The 18,487-nt window shown below is 36.5% G+C and overlaps 1 protein-coding gene across 50 annotated transcripts in view; it reads right to left on the reverse strand.

Moving 5' to 3' along the window:
• ABI3BP (ABI family member 3 binding protein) overlaps nt 1-18,487 on the reverse strand; it is a 293,260-nt gene that overhangs the window by 128,738 nt on the left and 146,035 nt on the right. For 31 of the 50 annotated variants that reach the window (XM_061426629.1, XM_061426586.1, XM_061426286.1 and 28 more), the window contains exons 10-20: nt 18,255-18,332; nt 16,285-16,359; nt 15,462-15,536; nt 14,498-14,569; nt 13,952-14,026; nt 6,043-6,108; nt 4,838-4,912; nt 4,219-4,293; nt 3,216-3,290; nt 1,725-1,796; nt 882-956 (exon numbers count right to left, since the gene is read on the reverse strand). In XM_061426629.1, coding sequence (XP_061282613.1) covers nt 882-956; nt 1,725-1,796; nt 3,216-3,290; nt 4,219-4,293; nt 4,838-4,912; nt 6,043-6,108; nt 13,952-14,026; nt 14,498-14,569; nt 15,462-15,536; nt 16,285-16,359; nt 18,255-18,332 — 813 coding nt within the window. The remainder of the gene's footprint in view (nt 1-881; nt 957-1,724; nt 1,797-3,215; nt 3,291-4,218; nt 4,294-4,837; nt 4,913-6,042; nt 6,109-13,951; nt 14,027-14,497; nt 14,570-15,461; nt 15,537-16,284; nt 16,360-18,254; nt 18,333-18,487) is intronic. The other 19 variants (XM_061426346.1, XM_061426319.1, XM_061426295.1 and 16 more) reach the window with 18 other exon arrangements.

Genomic DNA, 18,487 nt, shown 5'->3' on the forward strand with positions numbered 1-18,487 from the left:
CCTTACCCATGTCTTTGCAAAAAGACAAATCATGCCCACTTAAGCAATCTTTTGCTTTAATAATCCTACTCTGTAAATGCACATTAATGAAAAATCCATATTACAGTGAGAAATATATTCTTCCCAAAGCTCAGGCATTAAATTTTTTATGACAATAATGAGTTGTGACAAAGTTCCCCTTATACTCTCATAAATCAACATTTCAGACTATTGTATAGATTCTGTATAGATAGAGAAAAAGAAAGATTTAATTATTTAACATGTCCTGCAATCCTTATGCAAGAAATTATCTGTTTTTAATTATATACATAGAATAACCCCTTGCTGAAAACAAAACAAAACAAAACACCTACTTTTCTTCAGCAAATTAATGTCTCCTGAGAAGTAAACAAAAGTCAGTGTTCAGAAATCAGCCCCAGTTTAGAAAGAAGTCGTGGAACATTAGGAGACTACAACCCTTACTAGTCATGCACCCTGAGAGCTGAGAAGGCCCCAAACAAGGCAGAGTTCTGAGGGGATGGAAAGGCTTCTCCACTTCTTAGCTGAAAGGCGGCTGATCTGAACTCCAAGCAACTTTGGTATTGGAAACTATTTCACAGTCCTAGACAAAGAAGTTCTCAATCATTCCGTACACTCTCTTTCTGTGCTTTCTCTGTGATGGTCATGCACATAATCAAACACCACACAGCTCAAAGAGATGCTATGATAATATCAGAGGAGCTGGCTCTAATGACATCATTTCATCACATTTTTGCTCTTTCCATGGAAAGATGAATCAAATACCAAAGTGTGAATCGAAAGTTTTGTTCCAAAGAGTGGCATAAAAAATTTTTTCAACCCTACATTTGAAATAATATCAACACAAAGCTCAGGGTAATTACCAGGTTTGCTGTCTGTCACTTCTGGACTGAGAGGGACTTTAGGTTTCAAAGAAATAAATTGTGTTTTACTGGGAGCTGGAAAAATAAAGAAACAAAATGATCATCAAATCAATATTTAGACATTTCAGTGTCTAAAACTACAAAAGGAAAACCTATACTTCAAGTGCTATAAACCCATCATCTTGGATGATTTTGGAAATATTCCATTAGAAAATAAACTTAAAAAAATAATATTTCACAGAACAGTATTTAATGAAAATATACGAATACATTTTCATCTTTTTGAAAAAGCATTCCAAGAAAAAAGGCATTGCCATCAGTCACCATTACTATACAAAGTATGACAATGATTTTAACCCAGGATTAAAAAATAAAAATTAGCGTAATGATTTTGCACTTTATTTCACATTTCTCAGCCATGTCTAAGTTTCTAAGCACCCGAAAAAAGAAATGTTTTAAAAGTAATATTTACTGATATGTATAATGTTGTGATCTGTGGCATAAAGAAATATTATTAACACCATAACAGAAAGCTGTTTTTCTAAAGGAAGTTTGAAATTGAACTTGAGGGCCTTACCTCCCAAAATGGAGAAGTGTATATAAGACACAACTATTAAAACAATGATTGTATAGAAGATGGAAAAGCATCAGTGATTTTACAGCTTTCCAAGGTACAAATGCTGAGTTCACATCCACCAACCACAGTGCCAGCTATCCAAAACTATGAAAGTCATGGAGCTGATGTACTCTATGAGATATTGAGTGCTGTTGAAATGATCCAGTTAGAACAGTGATTGAGACATTACATAAAAGCTGGCACATCTACTAAGGACACATCGTTACCCATTGTTGTCCGTCTAGGTTCAGGGCTTTTAGAAATTTTAGATGTAACTGTTCCAGGACTTGTGGTTCTTTCTGGTGATGGAAAGGGGAAAAAAAAATTAACATATTCTAGAAACAATTTTAAAAAATCCTCCAAAGAGGAACTGAATGACCCTTTTAAAATCCTGTCGTATTTAGTCAGTGTTTACAAAGTATGCAGTGAGTAAAAGTTGGGGGGAAAATTTTTTAAATTCAGTCATAATAGTATAGACTATAAAAAAACTGGAATAAGCAATGGAGTAATCAAAGCCTGGTTATTGAGCATGAGTCTGGGTGTACCCATTAACAATGAAGACTAGCACCTCCAGATTGATCAATTACCTCCACCTCCAACTCTGTGCATAGTATATGCTGTTCCCTTTTCCTTTTCCTCTGCCTAAACCTGACACATATTCTGATGTTTATATCCTCAACTCTTACTTTGCTTTTCTGAGCTTCTACTCTAAGACAGTCTTACAAGCAGGTTAAATCATCTTATGTTGCTCTCATCATTCATGATGTATTATCTTTTTAAGATTATGAGCAATTGGATAGCCAGAGTCACATTCTCTGCATCTCAGCCATCGCCCTACTGCAAAACTGAAAACACAGTAGGCAACAAATATGGGAACTGTCAGCCTGATAAACACTTAAATATAGATGCCTGCCAGAAAAATAAATGACATTATGTATCATTGCTGCTGCTACTGTTGCTAAGTCGCTTCAGTCGGTCGGACTCTGTGCGACCCCATAGATCGCAGCTCACCAGGCTTCCCCGTTCCTGGGATTCTCCAGGCAAGAACACTGGAGTGGGTTGCCGTTTCCTTCTCCAATGCATGCAAGTGAAAAGTGAAAGTGAAGTCACTCAGTCGTGTCCGACTCTTAGCGACCCCATGGACTGCAGCCTACCAGGCTCCTCCATCCATGGGATTTTCCAGGCAAGAGTACTGGAGTGGGGTGCCATTGCCTTCTCCTTATGTATCATTGTGACCATATAAATCACTATATATGATTGTTTCTATGTTTATACCAAAATTCACATGTGAAAAACATCATTCACTAAAACTGATATAAAAAGAAATAGCAGCGTAAGCATTGTTACTTAGAAATGTGGAGTTAAATACAAAAGAAACATATTAAAGAATTGGAGAATGGGTCTCAGGGGTAGAAGGTGGGCAGTAGAGTCCTCTTTTTCAGTCTAAGACTTGAAGTACCTAAAAAAAAACCTCTATGTATTATTTTGATTTAAAAAGATTATTTCCAGAAAAAAAGAATATCATTCACATAATTTTCAGTAAAATCTTACTGAAAATGTTTGGTTTTGTTTTTTTTACTTTAATTATTCATCTTCAGTTAATTCCAAATTTTATAGAGCATCTTTCATCTACAGAATCTTTTCTCTTTGTAATAAGTACATGGACATTATCTACTTGGAATTAAATATCCTGAAAGGTTAAATAGACAGTTATTTACCAGGTTTGGTTCTTGGTGTTTTGGGCCTGAGGCGTCGTTTAGGTGTAGAAGGGACAGATGTAGTTTGCAGGGGAGCTGAAAGAAGATTTAATATAGCTTTGGTAAATGATATTTCCCAGGGGTCAATGAGATTGTAACTGTAAACTTACAAACTTCTTGAGGGGAAGAACTGCTTTCTATTTCTTTGTATCCCTAGAATGCCCAGCACAGGTGTTCAATAAGAACTGACTGAGCCAAAAGAAATTAAATGTCTATATGAGAAGATACATTTTTCAGTTAAGTGTACTGGAAAGGGAGGACCCTTGAAGGATTTAAGTACACAAGGTACAGTTAATTACTCAAAAGATGATTTATCCAACAGCATGGGAGAAGCACAGATATTTGAGATTTAGAGAATGGAACATTCAGAACTCTTTAATTCTATAGCTCACTACTAATGTCACCAGGAGTTAAAGAATTTCATTATTTCAGTAATTTTCTATTATAGACTGAAAGGTATTTTACTCTCTTTTACTCATCTTTCTTCATCATATCCAGGATTGTAGAGCCCACTTGGTGCTCCTTAGACTATTTGGAGAAAAGTAGTCTGATCAAGTGGTATCTAATATGCTAATTGAAGGGAACATATTTTAAAATAATTATCATCTATAATTTTGCTGCTATTGTCTGGTTTATAAATTGGAAAGAACTATAGAAAGGGAGTCATCCTTCAAAATAATATATGCAAAGACAGAACTGTTACATCATACACCTGAAACTAACATAATGTTATATATTAATTTTATCCCAATTAAAAAATAGATACCAGGATTATGGAAATTCTTCAAGAATTATCAGAAAACTAAGAATTACAGATAACCCAGTTCTTTGAAGAGTTTCATCGTAGAGAATGAAGGGAAATGTTTACTACTGAAAATATTCTGAGAAGGCCAGCGTGACTTCTGCTTTTTGTCTCTTCATCTGTTCTTTCAAAGTACATAACTATACAGAGGTCATTAATTACCAGGTGTTGTAGGCTGCATTTCAGGACTGGTAAAGATTTCCAGTTTTTGAGAAATAAATGGTGTTTCACTCGGAGCTGAAAACACAAACACCCCATCCCACCAAGTAATTCCAGTTAAAATGAGGTATTTTAAGAGCTTCAACATGCTTTTAGGTGGTGATACAAAGCACATGCTAAATGGACATAATGAAGGATGAAAAATGCACGTTGTCTTGGAAAGCTACTGGATGAAATGACAGTTTAAAGTGGGGAAAAGGTCAGGATGAAATTGTTCAGTAGCTGACTCCAGGCAGACTGAGCGCACGGAAGAGAGGTGATATAGGCCACAAACATATGAGATGGATGATGATGAAGATGTCCATGCAATTTTCAAAGCTTTTCATTCCTTAAAGAATGGAAAAAATATCATTCATTACAGTTCAAAAATGAGAGAGAGAGAGAGCCTCAAATGGAACATAAGATGCCTGCATTGTAGGGAAAAATATATATTATATTCAGAAAAAGGAAAGAAATAAATGATTAGATGTGATGGAATGAAATGGTCATTTGGAAGAAAGGCATTCACATGGATTTTCTTTTGACGGAAAACAAAGTAGAATTTTTCTGTTAAAAACATTACCCAGTGTTGCCCTTGGCTGTTCAAGAGTTCTAGAAGTTTTAGGTGGGACAGAGTCCAGAAGTAGGTCGCTTGTTGCTGTTGGAATAAATGTCAACATTTATAAAAGCAGTAGAAGGCCCCAGGAATAAAATACAAATTCCTGAGTAATAAATTATGCTCAAATGGGGAAAAATATCAAGAACACTTGAGAGATTGCTGACCAACATTTTAAAACTAGTGATTCATTAGGAGTTGAAGATGAGCTCATGTTTAAAAACATACATACTTCAAACGTTAGAAACCATGATAAAATGGTGTTTCATACATTCAACTGTTTTCAACTGTTTTTTCTGGTTCCTTCCTTCTGTTTTTTAATTGCTAGCTGAATCTGCTCATAACATTGTTTCATCTTTTAAAAATTTCTGCTGCTGTTTAAAATTATTTGCCTGTATTTATCATGGTACCCATATATGGCTACACACACCCCCAAAAAATACCAGACATATGTCTTCGTGTGGCAGAGACCAGTGTTATTTACTTTGAATTTCCTGCAGCACCTAATTTAGTAAGTGTATAATAAAATACTTGCTAAAAGAAACCATCAGACTGAATTAAACTCACTATAGGTAGAGCAGTAAGTGAATATCAAAGTTAGACCCAACTGAACTTCTGTAGACAAATGAGTGACATGATTGCTCTAGAGCAGGATTTATCACCTTGCACTATTGCCCTTTAGGGTTGGATAATTCTGTATTGTGGGGATTTTCGTGTACATTGCAGGGGTTTAGCAGCATCCGTGGACTCTACCCACTAGATGTCAGTAACACCTTCCCCACTGGTGACAACCAAAAATACCTGTAGCCATGGCTGAATATTTCCTCAGTGGGAAAAGAGCAAAATCACCCCCTACAGGAGAACCACTACTCCAGGGAAAACTCCGAATTCTAAAACCTTTTCAGAATGATTCTGATCACGAGAGCACTAGGCTATTATTTAGTGCACCTGAGAGGCAAGCTAATCTTTCTGCATGTCCCACATATGCAGAGTTTATTTACTGGAGGACGTGGAGACATTATCGTTCAGTGGGAGAAGTGGGTAGAATTCATCTCCCTGACAGAGACTGCCACCTTTCTCCTGTGGAGCTCTAGAGAGTAAATTTTTTCACTCTGCAAAAATTGTCAGAATACCTGGCATCCGAAAAAAAAGAATTGAGAGGCTGGGTGTACCTGTGTGGGGCTCTGATATCTCAGGCTCATCTGATGTTGTAGGGCTTGAGAAAACATCATAAGTGGCTTTTAAAAGAAGAGGTAAGACAAAAGAGAAGATGTTAATTTTGATTAATTTTAAGGCTTCATGACATATTTTAATGCTGGCTGAAGGAGGACAGTTGATGTAGGTGCTAGAGCTTGGGCCGTGGGCTACTGGTCTTGTCAGTAAGATTGAAGCCATCACTAAAAGACTGGCCTCTAGTCCTTCTTGCTCTGAACTGAGTCCCTAGGGTGATGTGAGCTTAGTGCTATTTGTTTACAATGAAGCGTGCCAGCTCTAAATCACATAGCTTCAAAGAGTACATACATAAATGAAGTCAGATGGCAATTTTAGGAGACATTTCCAAAGAAGAACAGTCATACTGAGGAATTTGCACAAAAACTATAGTTTAGTTTTTCTATTTAGTAAACGTTACCATCATGATGTCTGGATAGTACTTTACAGTTTGCATAGTACTTTATAGTTTGACAGTACTTTCTCACATATCAGCTTGTTTAACTCTGTTAATATCCTTGAGAAATAGGTGAGGTAGACATTAACCCCACGTTATAGTCAATGGGGTAGTAACTCCATTTTCTAGATATTAAAATTGAGATTCACTGGGGTGAAGACATTTGTTAGTGGTCAGATTCTGCATATTTCTCATTCTATTTAGCATGGGCCCACCTTCTTTCTCCTTTGGTAACCATTAGTTTCTTTTTGATTTCTGTGAGTCTATTTATGTTTTGTAAATAAATTCATTTGTATCATTTTTTATAGTCCATATACAAGGATATCATATATCTGTCTTTCTCTGTCTGATCTACTTCACTTAATATGATAATCTCCAGATTCATCTATGTTGCCACAAATGGCATTATTCCATTCTTTTTATGACTGAGTGCTATTCCATTGCATACATATAAAGACTTCTTTTTAAACATAAACTCGTATATGAAAAGCCTCATGACCTCATTAGGACAGAAATTGTGCTTGTTACACTCTTTACATACTTCAAGGTTGTACTTCCAGAGCCTTGTACACAGGAAGACTCAATGAAATTAATCTGCAACATTTCCGTTACTATGAACAAATAGCAATGAGTTTAACAGTTGGGTAGTTTATGCTTTTAGTAAGGATACATGAGAATAAATGAACAGATTCTTTATTTTTAGAGCATACATATGTGTGCACACAAATCTCTTCCTCTACTATACAATTACCTTTCATATGTTTGTGTGGTCATATCCTGCCATGGAAACAGAACCCTAAACATATATATGAAGACACGGGAAAATACAACAGGCCAGCAATACGTAGCTGGATGAGAAAAGCATTTATAAGACCCACATGCAGAGTTCTGAGTACCATTTAAATAAGGACATAAAGCTCTCTTACATTTCTTAGAAAAATAAAATACCTTTCTAGCTGGCCTTTAAATTTGTGAAAATATTGCCTACAAGAAAATTCTCATGAAGCCAAACCAATGACTCTGGCTGTAAATCTCTAAGAGGCCACTGTAAATCTATAAACCACTCACCACACTTAAATTTTATTTTCCTGATCACAAAGCATCAACACCTCCATTTATTCCTATGTTTTCTCTTCTCTAGGGTTTAATCCAGTTGGGTGGGCCAGATTTACGCTCATCAACACCTCACAGGCAGACAATAAGGTGCAAACAGAGTTCAGCCTCTCTTCAACCATTGTGAGCAAACCACCTGTGGCCCAAACTTCCCACCCAGTATACCACGCCTCGAACATGCTGATCACTTCAGCTTTCAAGTCTTTAAATAATTTTTAGAGCTTAACTGCATACAGCAATTTACTAAAGCTCTATAATGTACTGAAAGAACGAAACACTGAAAATAGTAGTGAACTCCTAAAGGGAGTTCCCAAAGTGGATTCTAATGAAGACTGAAGTAGACTATCCTCAGTTCTGTCAAGGGAAGTTTCTAAAGATAATTGTTTATTTCTCAAGGGGAAATAATTAGGCCAGAAGGAACTGTCCTCTTAGTAATAAGTTACAGAACAGTTAAAAGGAAAAGTCAGTTTGTCTGGACATGTTGGAGGAAGAACAGGCAGGAGAATTTTCTAAGGATGCAAATAAACACAATAGGTCATCTTGGGTTATATAAAAAAGCCATTTCTTTATTTGATTAAGGTTTCAAATCCCTCTTGGTCCTAAATGATGGTCTTTTAAGGGGATGACCAAGTAAATTAAGGAGGCTTAACACTGAGAGCATTAGCAAGCCAGAAACAAAACATTGACTTCCATCCTCCTTCTCCAACCATATATGGGCTTTAGAAATCATGCATCTACTCCATCTGCAGGATAAGATATCTATCTGTCTGTCTGTCTGTGTATCTATCTCTATCTCTCCCACTTCTGATGACCATATTGCATTGGTCATGGTGTCATTTTACTCTCTGCCCTAGGCAGGGGCTGGGAGTTGATTCAGGCTTCCCATTCAACCCGATCAGTGTGGTCATGTGATATCTACCATCAGTGCCATAGGGTTAATAGGATGTCAGGCTATTTCCATGGGGTTGCAGGATCTCTTCAAAATACCCTGCATATGTCCGGGTCTATTCTCCTTAGACATGTGTCCACAAAGAGTTGAACATAACTGAGCGACTGAACTGATTCTCCTTAGACGTTTTTACACAAGTGAAATGAAGACCCAAGAATCATTTGGTGTACTTCTATTCTCTCTTGCTTCTTTTCTTTCTATTAATTAAATTGGGAGTTTAGGATTAACAGATACACACTACCATATATAAAATAGGTAAACGACAAAGATCTACTGTATAGCACAGGGAACTACCCTCAGTATCTTATAGTAACCTATAGTGGAAAAGAATCTGAAAAAGAATATATATTACATATATAGAACTGAATATGTATGTATAACTGAATCAATTTCTCTACACTTGAAACTAACAACAGTGCAAATTAACTATACTTCAATAAAATGCAAAAAATTGAAAGAAAAGTACATGAAAAGAAAATGGTGATGTTGGACCATAAAGATGGCTGAGTGCTGAAGAATTGATGCTTTTGAACTGTGGTGTTGGAGAAGACTCTTGAGAGTCCCTTGGACTGCAAGGAGATCACACCAGTCCGTCCTAAAGGAAATCAGTCCTGAATATTCACTGGAAGGATTGATGCTGAAGCTGAAGCTCCAATACTTTGGCCACCTGATACAAAGAGCTGACTCACTGGAAAAGACCTCGATGCTGGGAAAGATTGAAGGCAGGAAGAGAAGGGGACAACAGAGTACAAGACGGTTGGATGGCATCACCAACTCAGTGGACATGAGTTTGAGTGAGCTCTAGGAGATGGTGAAGGACAGGGAAGCCTAGTGTGCTGCAGTCCATGTGGTTGCAAAGAGTCGGACATGATTGAGCAACTGAACAAAATTCCCTTTGCTTCCAGGGACTTCTGGAAGATTGATATGATGGTGTATGTACAACCCTTTGAATCTCTTAGGCAAATACAAACGCAAATAAAACTGTTACACAAATAAAACTGTTACGCAAATACAAAATCATATTATTCCAGTGAAGAAGTACTCCAACAAGCATGTACACATCCATGCAGATCCACAACTCATCGAGGGGTAAAGGTACTGAGAGCTTTTCCAGAACTCACTCTATAGTAATAGAAATCATAGTCAACTGGCCACTTTCCAATAGAACATAAGACCAATTCTATTGCATCATCAGAGAGATTGACTTTTCTAAATGATTGTTACAAGCACTTAAGTATTTCTAAAATGTAGCCAACTTTTTTATAATACAGAATTTATACATAATTTTACATTTTGGCATATAGTGAAAGAGCAGATCTTTATAATTTCCTTTTTGTATTTTAAGAAAAGTTGGATTTGCCAAGGAAGTCAAAATCAATCAACCCTACTTAAACATATTTTAGAGGAGGTTTAAACAAAATAAAATTCCAAATAATGAGATCACAAAATGCTGTGCTAATGAAGCATTGGGGCCAATAGGCTAAAAGTAGGGAAGAATATGTTTGATGCACTTCTCAGATTTCCTAGGACAGTCCAAATTCCAAATACCCTGTCCCACTCTTGCCATCAACTATTGAAATGATTTCAATATTCAACATGCAAGTTAGAATTTCCATATAGGTTTTTATAGCCAAAAGTAATATAGAAATCTTTATGAGAGCATGCATTTGGATCATTTGATACAGAGTATGAAATAAATGTGGAAAACAAATCTAGCAAATTCTGAAGCAAAATGAATTTCACAAACGGAATTGATAAATGTTTAATGGTTGATGAAGAGACAAGCAGCCTCTGGCATCCAAGTGCTGGCCAGGCACTCACAGCTTGGCTGTGGTGTTTGCCTACTGGACATCAACAGTTGAGAACACCAATATCAGACAAGTCCACCTGGTGACCAAGATGGACCAAGGCAAAAACAAGACCATCCTGTAACTGTGTGGAACACAAAGGCAAGGGCACAAAAATTACTGTCCTCATATCCTGGCTAATATCTTTATCAATCACAACTATAGTCTCACTCCTCTTTTCTTGCCTTATAGTTAAGAATTATTAAAATTTTCTATCACAGACTCCTCCCATTTTCAGCCAATATCAAGTTCAGAGCAAAGCTTCACTTTCTTAAACCCTCCCCAGAATTACCTAACACAAGACTAAATCCCATAAGACATCCTTCCCAACATCCTCTTACTAAGAGATCCACAGTTCCTCATGGCCTACAATCTCATTGTTACAATAAGTAAATAAACTTAACTTTGTTCAAATATAGCTGAAGGTAACTGACAGAGTAAATACAGATGCATTGTATTTCAACATAGAAAATAAAATGTGTTCATTTCACTGTAATAATATGATTAATATCAGCTGAAATATATAATTTATTCAAAAGAAATAACAACTAAAAACAAGACAAATGTTTTTATGTACCAGCATTCAAGTACTATCTTTGCCTCTCTCTCTCTTCTTAATTCTCAACTAATTGCATTAGGAAGCCATGTGAGTAACTGGAAAATACAATAATCATATATGTTGAAACTAAACAGGAAATAGAAACAGTGCATGTATAAATTCACAAAATCAATGAAGAAACAAAGGCTGAAATGAATGAAAGGATTGTGTGAATATATCAACTTTTTAAATCAGAAGTAACACATATTATAATCTGAAATGGAACATGTTAGGAATATCCCACGGAACACCTAAACAAGAGGTAGATGTGAGCGTTAAAAGCCTTAGCAGAAACAAGAAATACTTAACCACCCACTTTGAGAAATCAACTTTACATTGATTTCTCTGGCCCACTGTCCTGTGATTGACCACATTTGATGCTTCTTATCTGCATCATGTGAAATATTACAGACTACAGTGAAAAGGTAGTGCTTCTTCAACTTTACAAATCACCTGGAGATCTTGTTAAACAGCAGATTTTGATTCATTAGATTTGAAGTAGAGCCCAAGACTCAGCCTTTCTAACAAGTTCCCTGGTGATGTCAATGCTGCCTGTCCAAACATCACACCAAGTAGCCCAGACATAACCATTCAATATTCCAAGGGGCAGACTAGGGAGTTTCTGTGGCTGATTCTTATGCCTGCAACCATATCTACTGAACCCTTACAGCCCATGACCAGCTCCAGCACTTCATCTAGACACAGCTGGCAGTTGACGGTTTTTGAAAGTTCTCTGGCACTAAGGTGGACCTGGCAGGAGTGAGGCAGCTGAATAATAAACTGCTTCCTGCTGCATTAGCCTCTATTCATAATCCACCAGGGCAAAACCAGAATTAAAGGAACCTTTCTTTTATTGGGATTTCCAGTCTCATCTATCTGTATCCTTTTTGTAACTTCACAATCTTCACCTCCCAGCATATTCTCTCTATTCCTCAAAGCTCACTTCAATTCAGGCTTTATATATAATTCATATCCTAGGCATTAAAATCACAGAAGGGGTTTCCTGGAGGTTTTAGTCAGTTTGCTCTTAAATAATCATAGACACCAAAAATCTAGAGGCTGGTCAAGAGAAGCCCAGGAAAATCTATGTCCCTATGTTTATAACCTAAAAGTTAAGAGATAAAAGGGACCTAAGTAGTATATTAGTTCAGTGGGCCCTAACAGTCCTCGGTTTGGTAGATGTGATGCTTGTATAGGATGGGGGATTGGGGTGGCAGGCGGGGGAGGGGGGTGGTCAGGTAAGCTCTGCCATAATGGAGCAGATAAACCAGCACACATGCCCACAGATAAGCCTTGTTCCACAGTCAGTGCTGTGGTGGAGTATGAAACTCCACCCGATTTTGTACTCAGTGACCCAGGTTCTGAAGGTAGTCTTGCACCAACAGTCAGTAATTGCAGTAGAATTTTAAGGGCAGGACATGGGGAATTAAGGCTTGCTACTGCTAAGTCGCTTCAGTTGTGTCCGACTCTGTGCGACCCCATAGACGGCAGCCCACCAGGCTCCTCTGTCCCTGGGATTCTCCTGGCAAGAACACTGGAGTGGGTTGCCATTTCCTTCTCCAATGCATGAAAGTGAAAAGTGAAAGTGAAGTCGTTCAGTCATGCCTGACTCTTAGTGACCCCATGGACTGCAACCTACCAGGCTTCTCTGTCCATGGGATTTTCCAGGCAAGAGTACTGGAGTGGGTTGCCATTGCCTTCTCCAGAATTAAGGCTTAGAAAGACCCAGTTTAAGGCTTCTCTAGATTGGCTGACAACAGCAGCCAACTTACAGATGTTTTCCCACTTGAGAAAACCAGGGGAGACTAACAGACACACTGAGTTCATTTGATGCCATCTTTGTATCTTTTGCTAAGATCTGAACCCATTACGCTCAACAGAGAAAGATAATTTGACTAAGATCTATGTGTCCATGAGCCCATGCTCATCCTTCCTCAAACCAGCCATACGCTGAACTCCTTTCTGAAGAATAACACAGAATGGTGGTGTGTTTAATGTCATTACATGAATGTCTAACTACATTACATGCTAGTTATAGGTGCTAAAAGAATCACAACCAGAAGGTTCACAAAGTTAAAAATAAATGAAACAAAAATCATGGAAGTAATCACACAAAGTGGTTTATGAGGTCTTCTTACAATTCTCACATGCTAAATAATTTCTTTGGTTGACTGCTAGACTTCAAAGAAAAGATATAAAGGTAAAAATTTTTGAGGAAAAAAATATATTTTTTGAAAAGGAAAGCTATTTCCCTCAATCAATTTTAGTGTTAGAACACAAGAATTCTCAGGAGAAAAAAGCCAATTGCTACAGTTTACAAAAGAGCGAAGTAAGATCCAGAAAAGTAGAGAAAAATAGCTAAAATATGTGGTTGGTAGTAAAACCAGAACTGGAACCAAGGTCCAGAATTAGTGTTAAGACCTGTGGTCTCTCCTCTAAATTACAATATGTTTACAGATTTTAGGACTCAGTAATAATATCTTGCATGTAGTAAACTCTCAAATGTTCATTGAATATTTTATTGAAAAGAAGCAAATACCTACCTGCAAGGGAAATAGTAAATTCATATTGTTAAATAAGACTACCATAGAGCTTATTTTTGTTACTGTTCTCATGTCACAAAAGAGATCTCTAGAAATTCAATGAATCAACTTGCAGTTCATCTTCTAGCCAGACTTTAACTGTATATCCAGACATTAAAACACAGATCTTTAGAACAAATGCAAAAACATTTTGCTTTTGTATTGAGAAAAATGAAATTAATCTAAGCACCAAGAATAGATTATAGCTTTACCATTTACTACAAATATATGGATAATCAATTAAAGAACCTATAGAAATAAAAATAAGAGAAGTTATTCAATACTGTTGCTCCAATCTATTAAAAAAAAAGAAAGAAAGTAATTACCAGTTTGAGGCAGTAGAATTTTGGAATCTTCAGATATTTTACTTGTAGGCACAATCCCTGGCTTTTCACTTGAAGCTACAGCAAAAAAAGAAATGGAATTCACTGAGAATTTTTTTTTTTTTGAGAGGATAGAGAGACAGAAATAGATTGCCCGTGTTGTTAAATGGCTACCAGTAGCCTGAAATAAAAAAACACACATTGATCCAACTAAACATCATTATATACCAAGAAGCAATCAATACACTACACGCATTCAGAGAGCATTTGAACAGGGTCTAGACAGAGACCAGAGTTTGGTGTCATCTTAATGTTTCTGAGGACAGAAAACTAACAAAATTGGCTCTCTGGAATGGACAGACTAATAATTGTTACTGAATTTGTAGAAAACTCAATCAGAGAAAAAAAAGTCAACCAGCTGTTTGGCTGAGTCAGATTGAAATCATCAGCTCATTGAGGTTTGCACAGCTAGGATCCCGTAAACGTGTCCTACAGAATTAAGCAGTCACCACCCACAACGGAACAGCAGATTCAAGGCACTGTTATTACCCAAGGCGCCCCCAGGTTTCTCAAAAGGGAAAGGTGTTTTTGCCTGAGGAAATTCTGGAAGCCTTTTCGGAGCTGCAACAAAATACACAAGAGATGTTATGACTTGAAGTGCAAGTAAGAGAAAGGTTTTTAAAATCTCAAGCTTGCAGAAACAAAAACAAACACAAAAATGAAAATTACTCAGGAAAAGTAAGGGACTGTTAGTAGTACACATTTTTACGCCTGTGTTTCAATGATGGATGATTTAAGACAGCTTCTTTTTCTATTTTTTATAATCAAGCCACTAAATTTAAGGAGTTTGGGTTCTTCTTCTCACCTTTATTAAACTAGTGTTCTAATTTTTTCAGCAATATATGTATGTGCTCTCAGATATATTTTGTTTAAATTCAAATCAAGCATATCTGAACTAGACAATGTTCCTCCAATAGCTTTTAAAAACAAAATTGCAATAATTACATGTCTTTATGCTTAAGTTTCCCCAACAACTTCCTTGATATCACATTCAAATTCTAAGAAGCAATCTATAGAAATATCATAAATATATCTTCTCTTTCAAGAGAAACAGTTGAGTAAAAAGCTATTTTGGAAAAATAAAGAAAATAATTTATGTAAAGTTTAAAAATAAAATAAAATTTTAAAAAATATAAAAAAAAGAAAGAAAATAATTTATTCAGTGACAATGATTTTGAATTAAAAGAGTCAAATATAATATCAAAATATGACTACTCCCAAGGAAAACAACCAAAGGATTTATATACAGGATGACTAGTTAGTATCCTAAATTATAAAATAAAGAATTTATAGCATCTAAGGGCCTGGCATTCAGGCATTTATTGTTCTATAAGCCATGTGTCCCTTCTTTTCTGTGAGGAGATAAATTTGAATGAGTTAGCCTAAGGGTTTCTTTCAGGCATGCATAAAATTTCCAAGGAAATAATAAGCTGTAGTGTTTACTAATTTTTACCTAGAGTGCTCAGTGGCAATTCAAATCTAGGTATTAAAATAGTTTGTGATGTTCCGGGGGTCCTTCCCCTGAGAACTGCAATAAAGAAGAATTCAGTTAGAAACACCCTGAATCAGGATTTGACACTGTGACTTAACTGTATCGTGTGAGGCATGCTCATAATGGAGGGTACATGGGAAGCTGAAACCTTCCATGGAAATAGCTGGCTTCCCCTGGAAAGTTTTTACACAGTTGTATTAATTTGAAGGTCTACCTTCAAATGACCATGGTGTGATATGGAAGATCAACATCACAAGGACAGAACAATATATATACATGCTGCTCCTTTTTAAAATGATTTTTAAGGAGAAGAGAATAAAGCAACTTAGATTCTCTCAAGCCAATAAACAGCTAACTTACATGACATGAAATTCTTAGTAAAAAGCATTACACTTTTGAGTAGTCTCCTTAAGTTTACTATACATAAGCCTAGGAAAAGCCAACTAAAATGGGAAGCACAGACACAGTCACGACTCTCACCCCTCCAAGCTTTGTGGATTAGAGGGCTGGCATTCTGGTTTTCTATGCCTCCCAAGAGGCTGGTAAAAAGGGTGTGCAGTTAGCATCTAACATCCAGAGCTGCCTAAAATATTAGTCACCAGGATCAAGGCATGTTGTTAACTCTTTAAGGGAACTGATCCAAGAAACAGGAAGATGAACTACTCCCTGTAAGGGAGGAAAGAAAGTGGGGAGGATGGGAAGCCAAGACACTGAGGTTATTTTTCTATGAGGGTTGGGGTGGTTTTTGTTTTTAAAGAAAAAAAGAAAAACTTCTGAGAATTACCCAGTGTTGTTTCTGAAATGTCTAATGCACTAGACACAGTGGGCTTAGTGGTTCTTGGAACTGATTCAGGAGTCACTGGAAGGGAAAAAAGATGACTTTACAAATTAAGATAAAATGAAACAACTCAGGACCATAGGGTACTGCTGTTGCCCTTTAGAATTAGAACTGACATGTATACAGACCAATTCTTTTCAAGTTAATTATGGTAAGGGCTCCCTGGCTTGGCCCAGTGTCTGAACTGACACCTCCTTCCAACTATTCCCTTCTGGGTTTGTCCACTCTCCAGGTATTTCAAAAGGCACATGGAATTGACCCTCATGGAATCACTTAACAGATTATTCATAATTTCTTGTGTCCTTTTTTCTCTTTATCTCCAGAACTTAGCACAAACTCTGGAGAATAATAAGCAAGCACATGATAAATATTTATTAAATGAGTTAATAAATGGGCAGCTAAAAGAATGACCCAGGGCAAAAAGATTTACTTAGAACTATTACATTATAGGAATTCTCTTTTCCAAACTGCAGTGAACATGCAAAGCTTAGAAGTGGGTTGAAATTATAAGGATTCAAGTGCTAAGTCACAGTTATTTCAAGTGCTAGATCAAAGGTAAAGATGACCCTCAGGTAAATAGTTTTTAAGAAATAAGAACCAGGATCACTGAAATCTGGCATGAATTGTGAGCTACACAATTCCAGAATTTTGTAGGGTAAGGATATGAAATAAACACAATAACAGTGAATAATAAATTATGAAGTTTGTCTAAGCATTTCTGAAGTGGAAAGTCCCGAGGAAGTTTTGGCAGAGAACTAAGAAATCTATAGACGCCCTCATCATATACAATGCCAAGAGAAGAAGTATGATTGGGAAAAGTCGACAGAATCTCCACTGGGTCATGCCTATCCTTTTTTTTTTTTTTTTTTTTTTGTATTTACCAATTAGACTGAAGTCAGAAAACTACCTAGGAATTTCATTCAAATGGATTACTCCAGCATCAGATTATACCTTTCCTCCAATTTCTATGAAGGTAGGGAGGGGATGGAAGGTCCTTCTCTCACCTTCAGTCAGGACCAAATACTTCTTACTCTGTCAGAAATATGTCTACTTGAATAGGTTTATTGAAATCAGGTCATTTTATTTCCCCACCAATCTTTATCTTCTCTGTACAAGTTATGAGTCAGAGTTTAGTACAAGGTATATATCACTGGTTTTTCAATTTACAGCAGTTTTATGGATGAAAAACTCACTTTAGATTGGAGTTACTTTGCCAAATGAAGATTTAGGGGAATCCTTGCTAGGTATTTGTTTCACAGAGTCCTGAATGAGGTGGTACTGCTCTGGCAAAGACTCTGTAGTTCAGAGAATAATGTTTTCCTGATGGGCTGGACTTGGGCAGTTTGTTCACAGAAAATTGCTGAATGTTTGTTAGTAATGGTTGATAAACTGGGGGAAATGCACACTCATTTTATTCTTCAAAGGATTTTTAAAATGAACTATTATGTATTTTCTTCATGAAGGTCGTTAATCTTCAACAGCCATTTACTAAATTATTCCAGGGTACTTTCATAGATCAAAGTATGGATAATGGTATTTTTTTAAACCAATCACTTGTGAAAGTAAAGAACTGAAAAATGCTCTCATGTCTTCTTATAAATGGAAAGCACCAAAATCATGGTATTACATCTTAGTATAAAAATATTTCAGAACGTTGAGGTAGCAATTTTCACCTGGAGTGAATAATGCAGTTCTACTGTTATAGATCAGTTATATAATTCAATTGTTCATTTTGCATCTGTTGTTTTCCCAAACATTAAAGACCCAGAGTCTCCTATTGTTGTATGCTTATGATCAAAATAAACTTCCTACTGGCTCTTCACTGAAAAAAAAAATACAGGCTTATCAATCACTTAATATTTGAAAAAATATATTATGTATTTTCTCAAAGTTAATAAACATAGGGATCTCATTACCTGTTATGGGCAGTGCTGGAATTTTTTCTACCTCTGGTGTTTTAGATTCAGCAGGCAATGCCAAGGTTTCATTCTTAGCTAAAAAATCAGAGAACAAACAATTTACCTCACTTCCTCATAACAGTGTCCAAATATAATTCCCTCAAAACAATCAACCAACAGACTATTTCAAGACTATTCTGCTAGTATCCCTTCCCACCAGGCAGTCAATACAATTACTGTGCATTTCTACC

This window comes from Bos javanicus, chromosome 1, assembly GCF_032452875.1.
Source record: "Bos javanicus breed banteng chromosome 1, ARS-OSU_banteng_1.0, whole genome shotgun sequence".
Taxonomy (NCBI): Eukaryota; Metazoa; Chordata; class Mammalia; order Artiodactyla; family Bovidae; genus Bos; species Bos javanicus.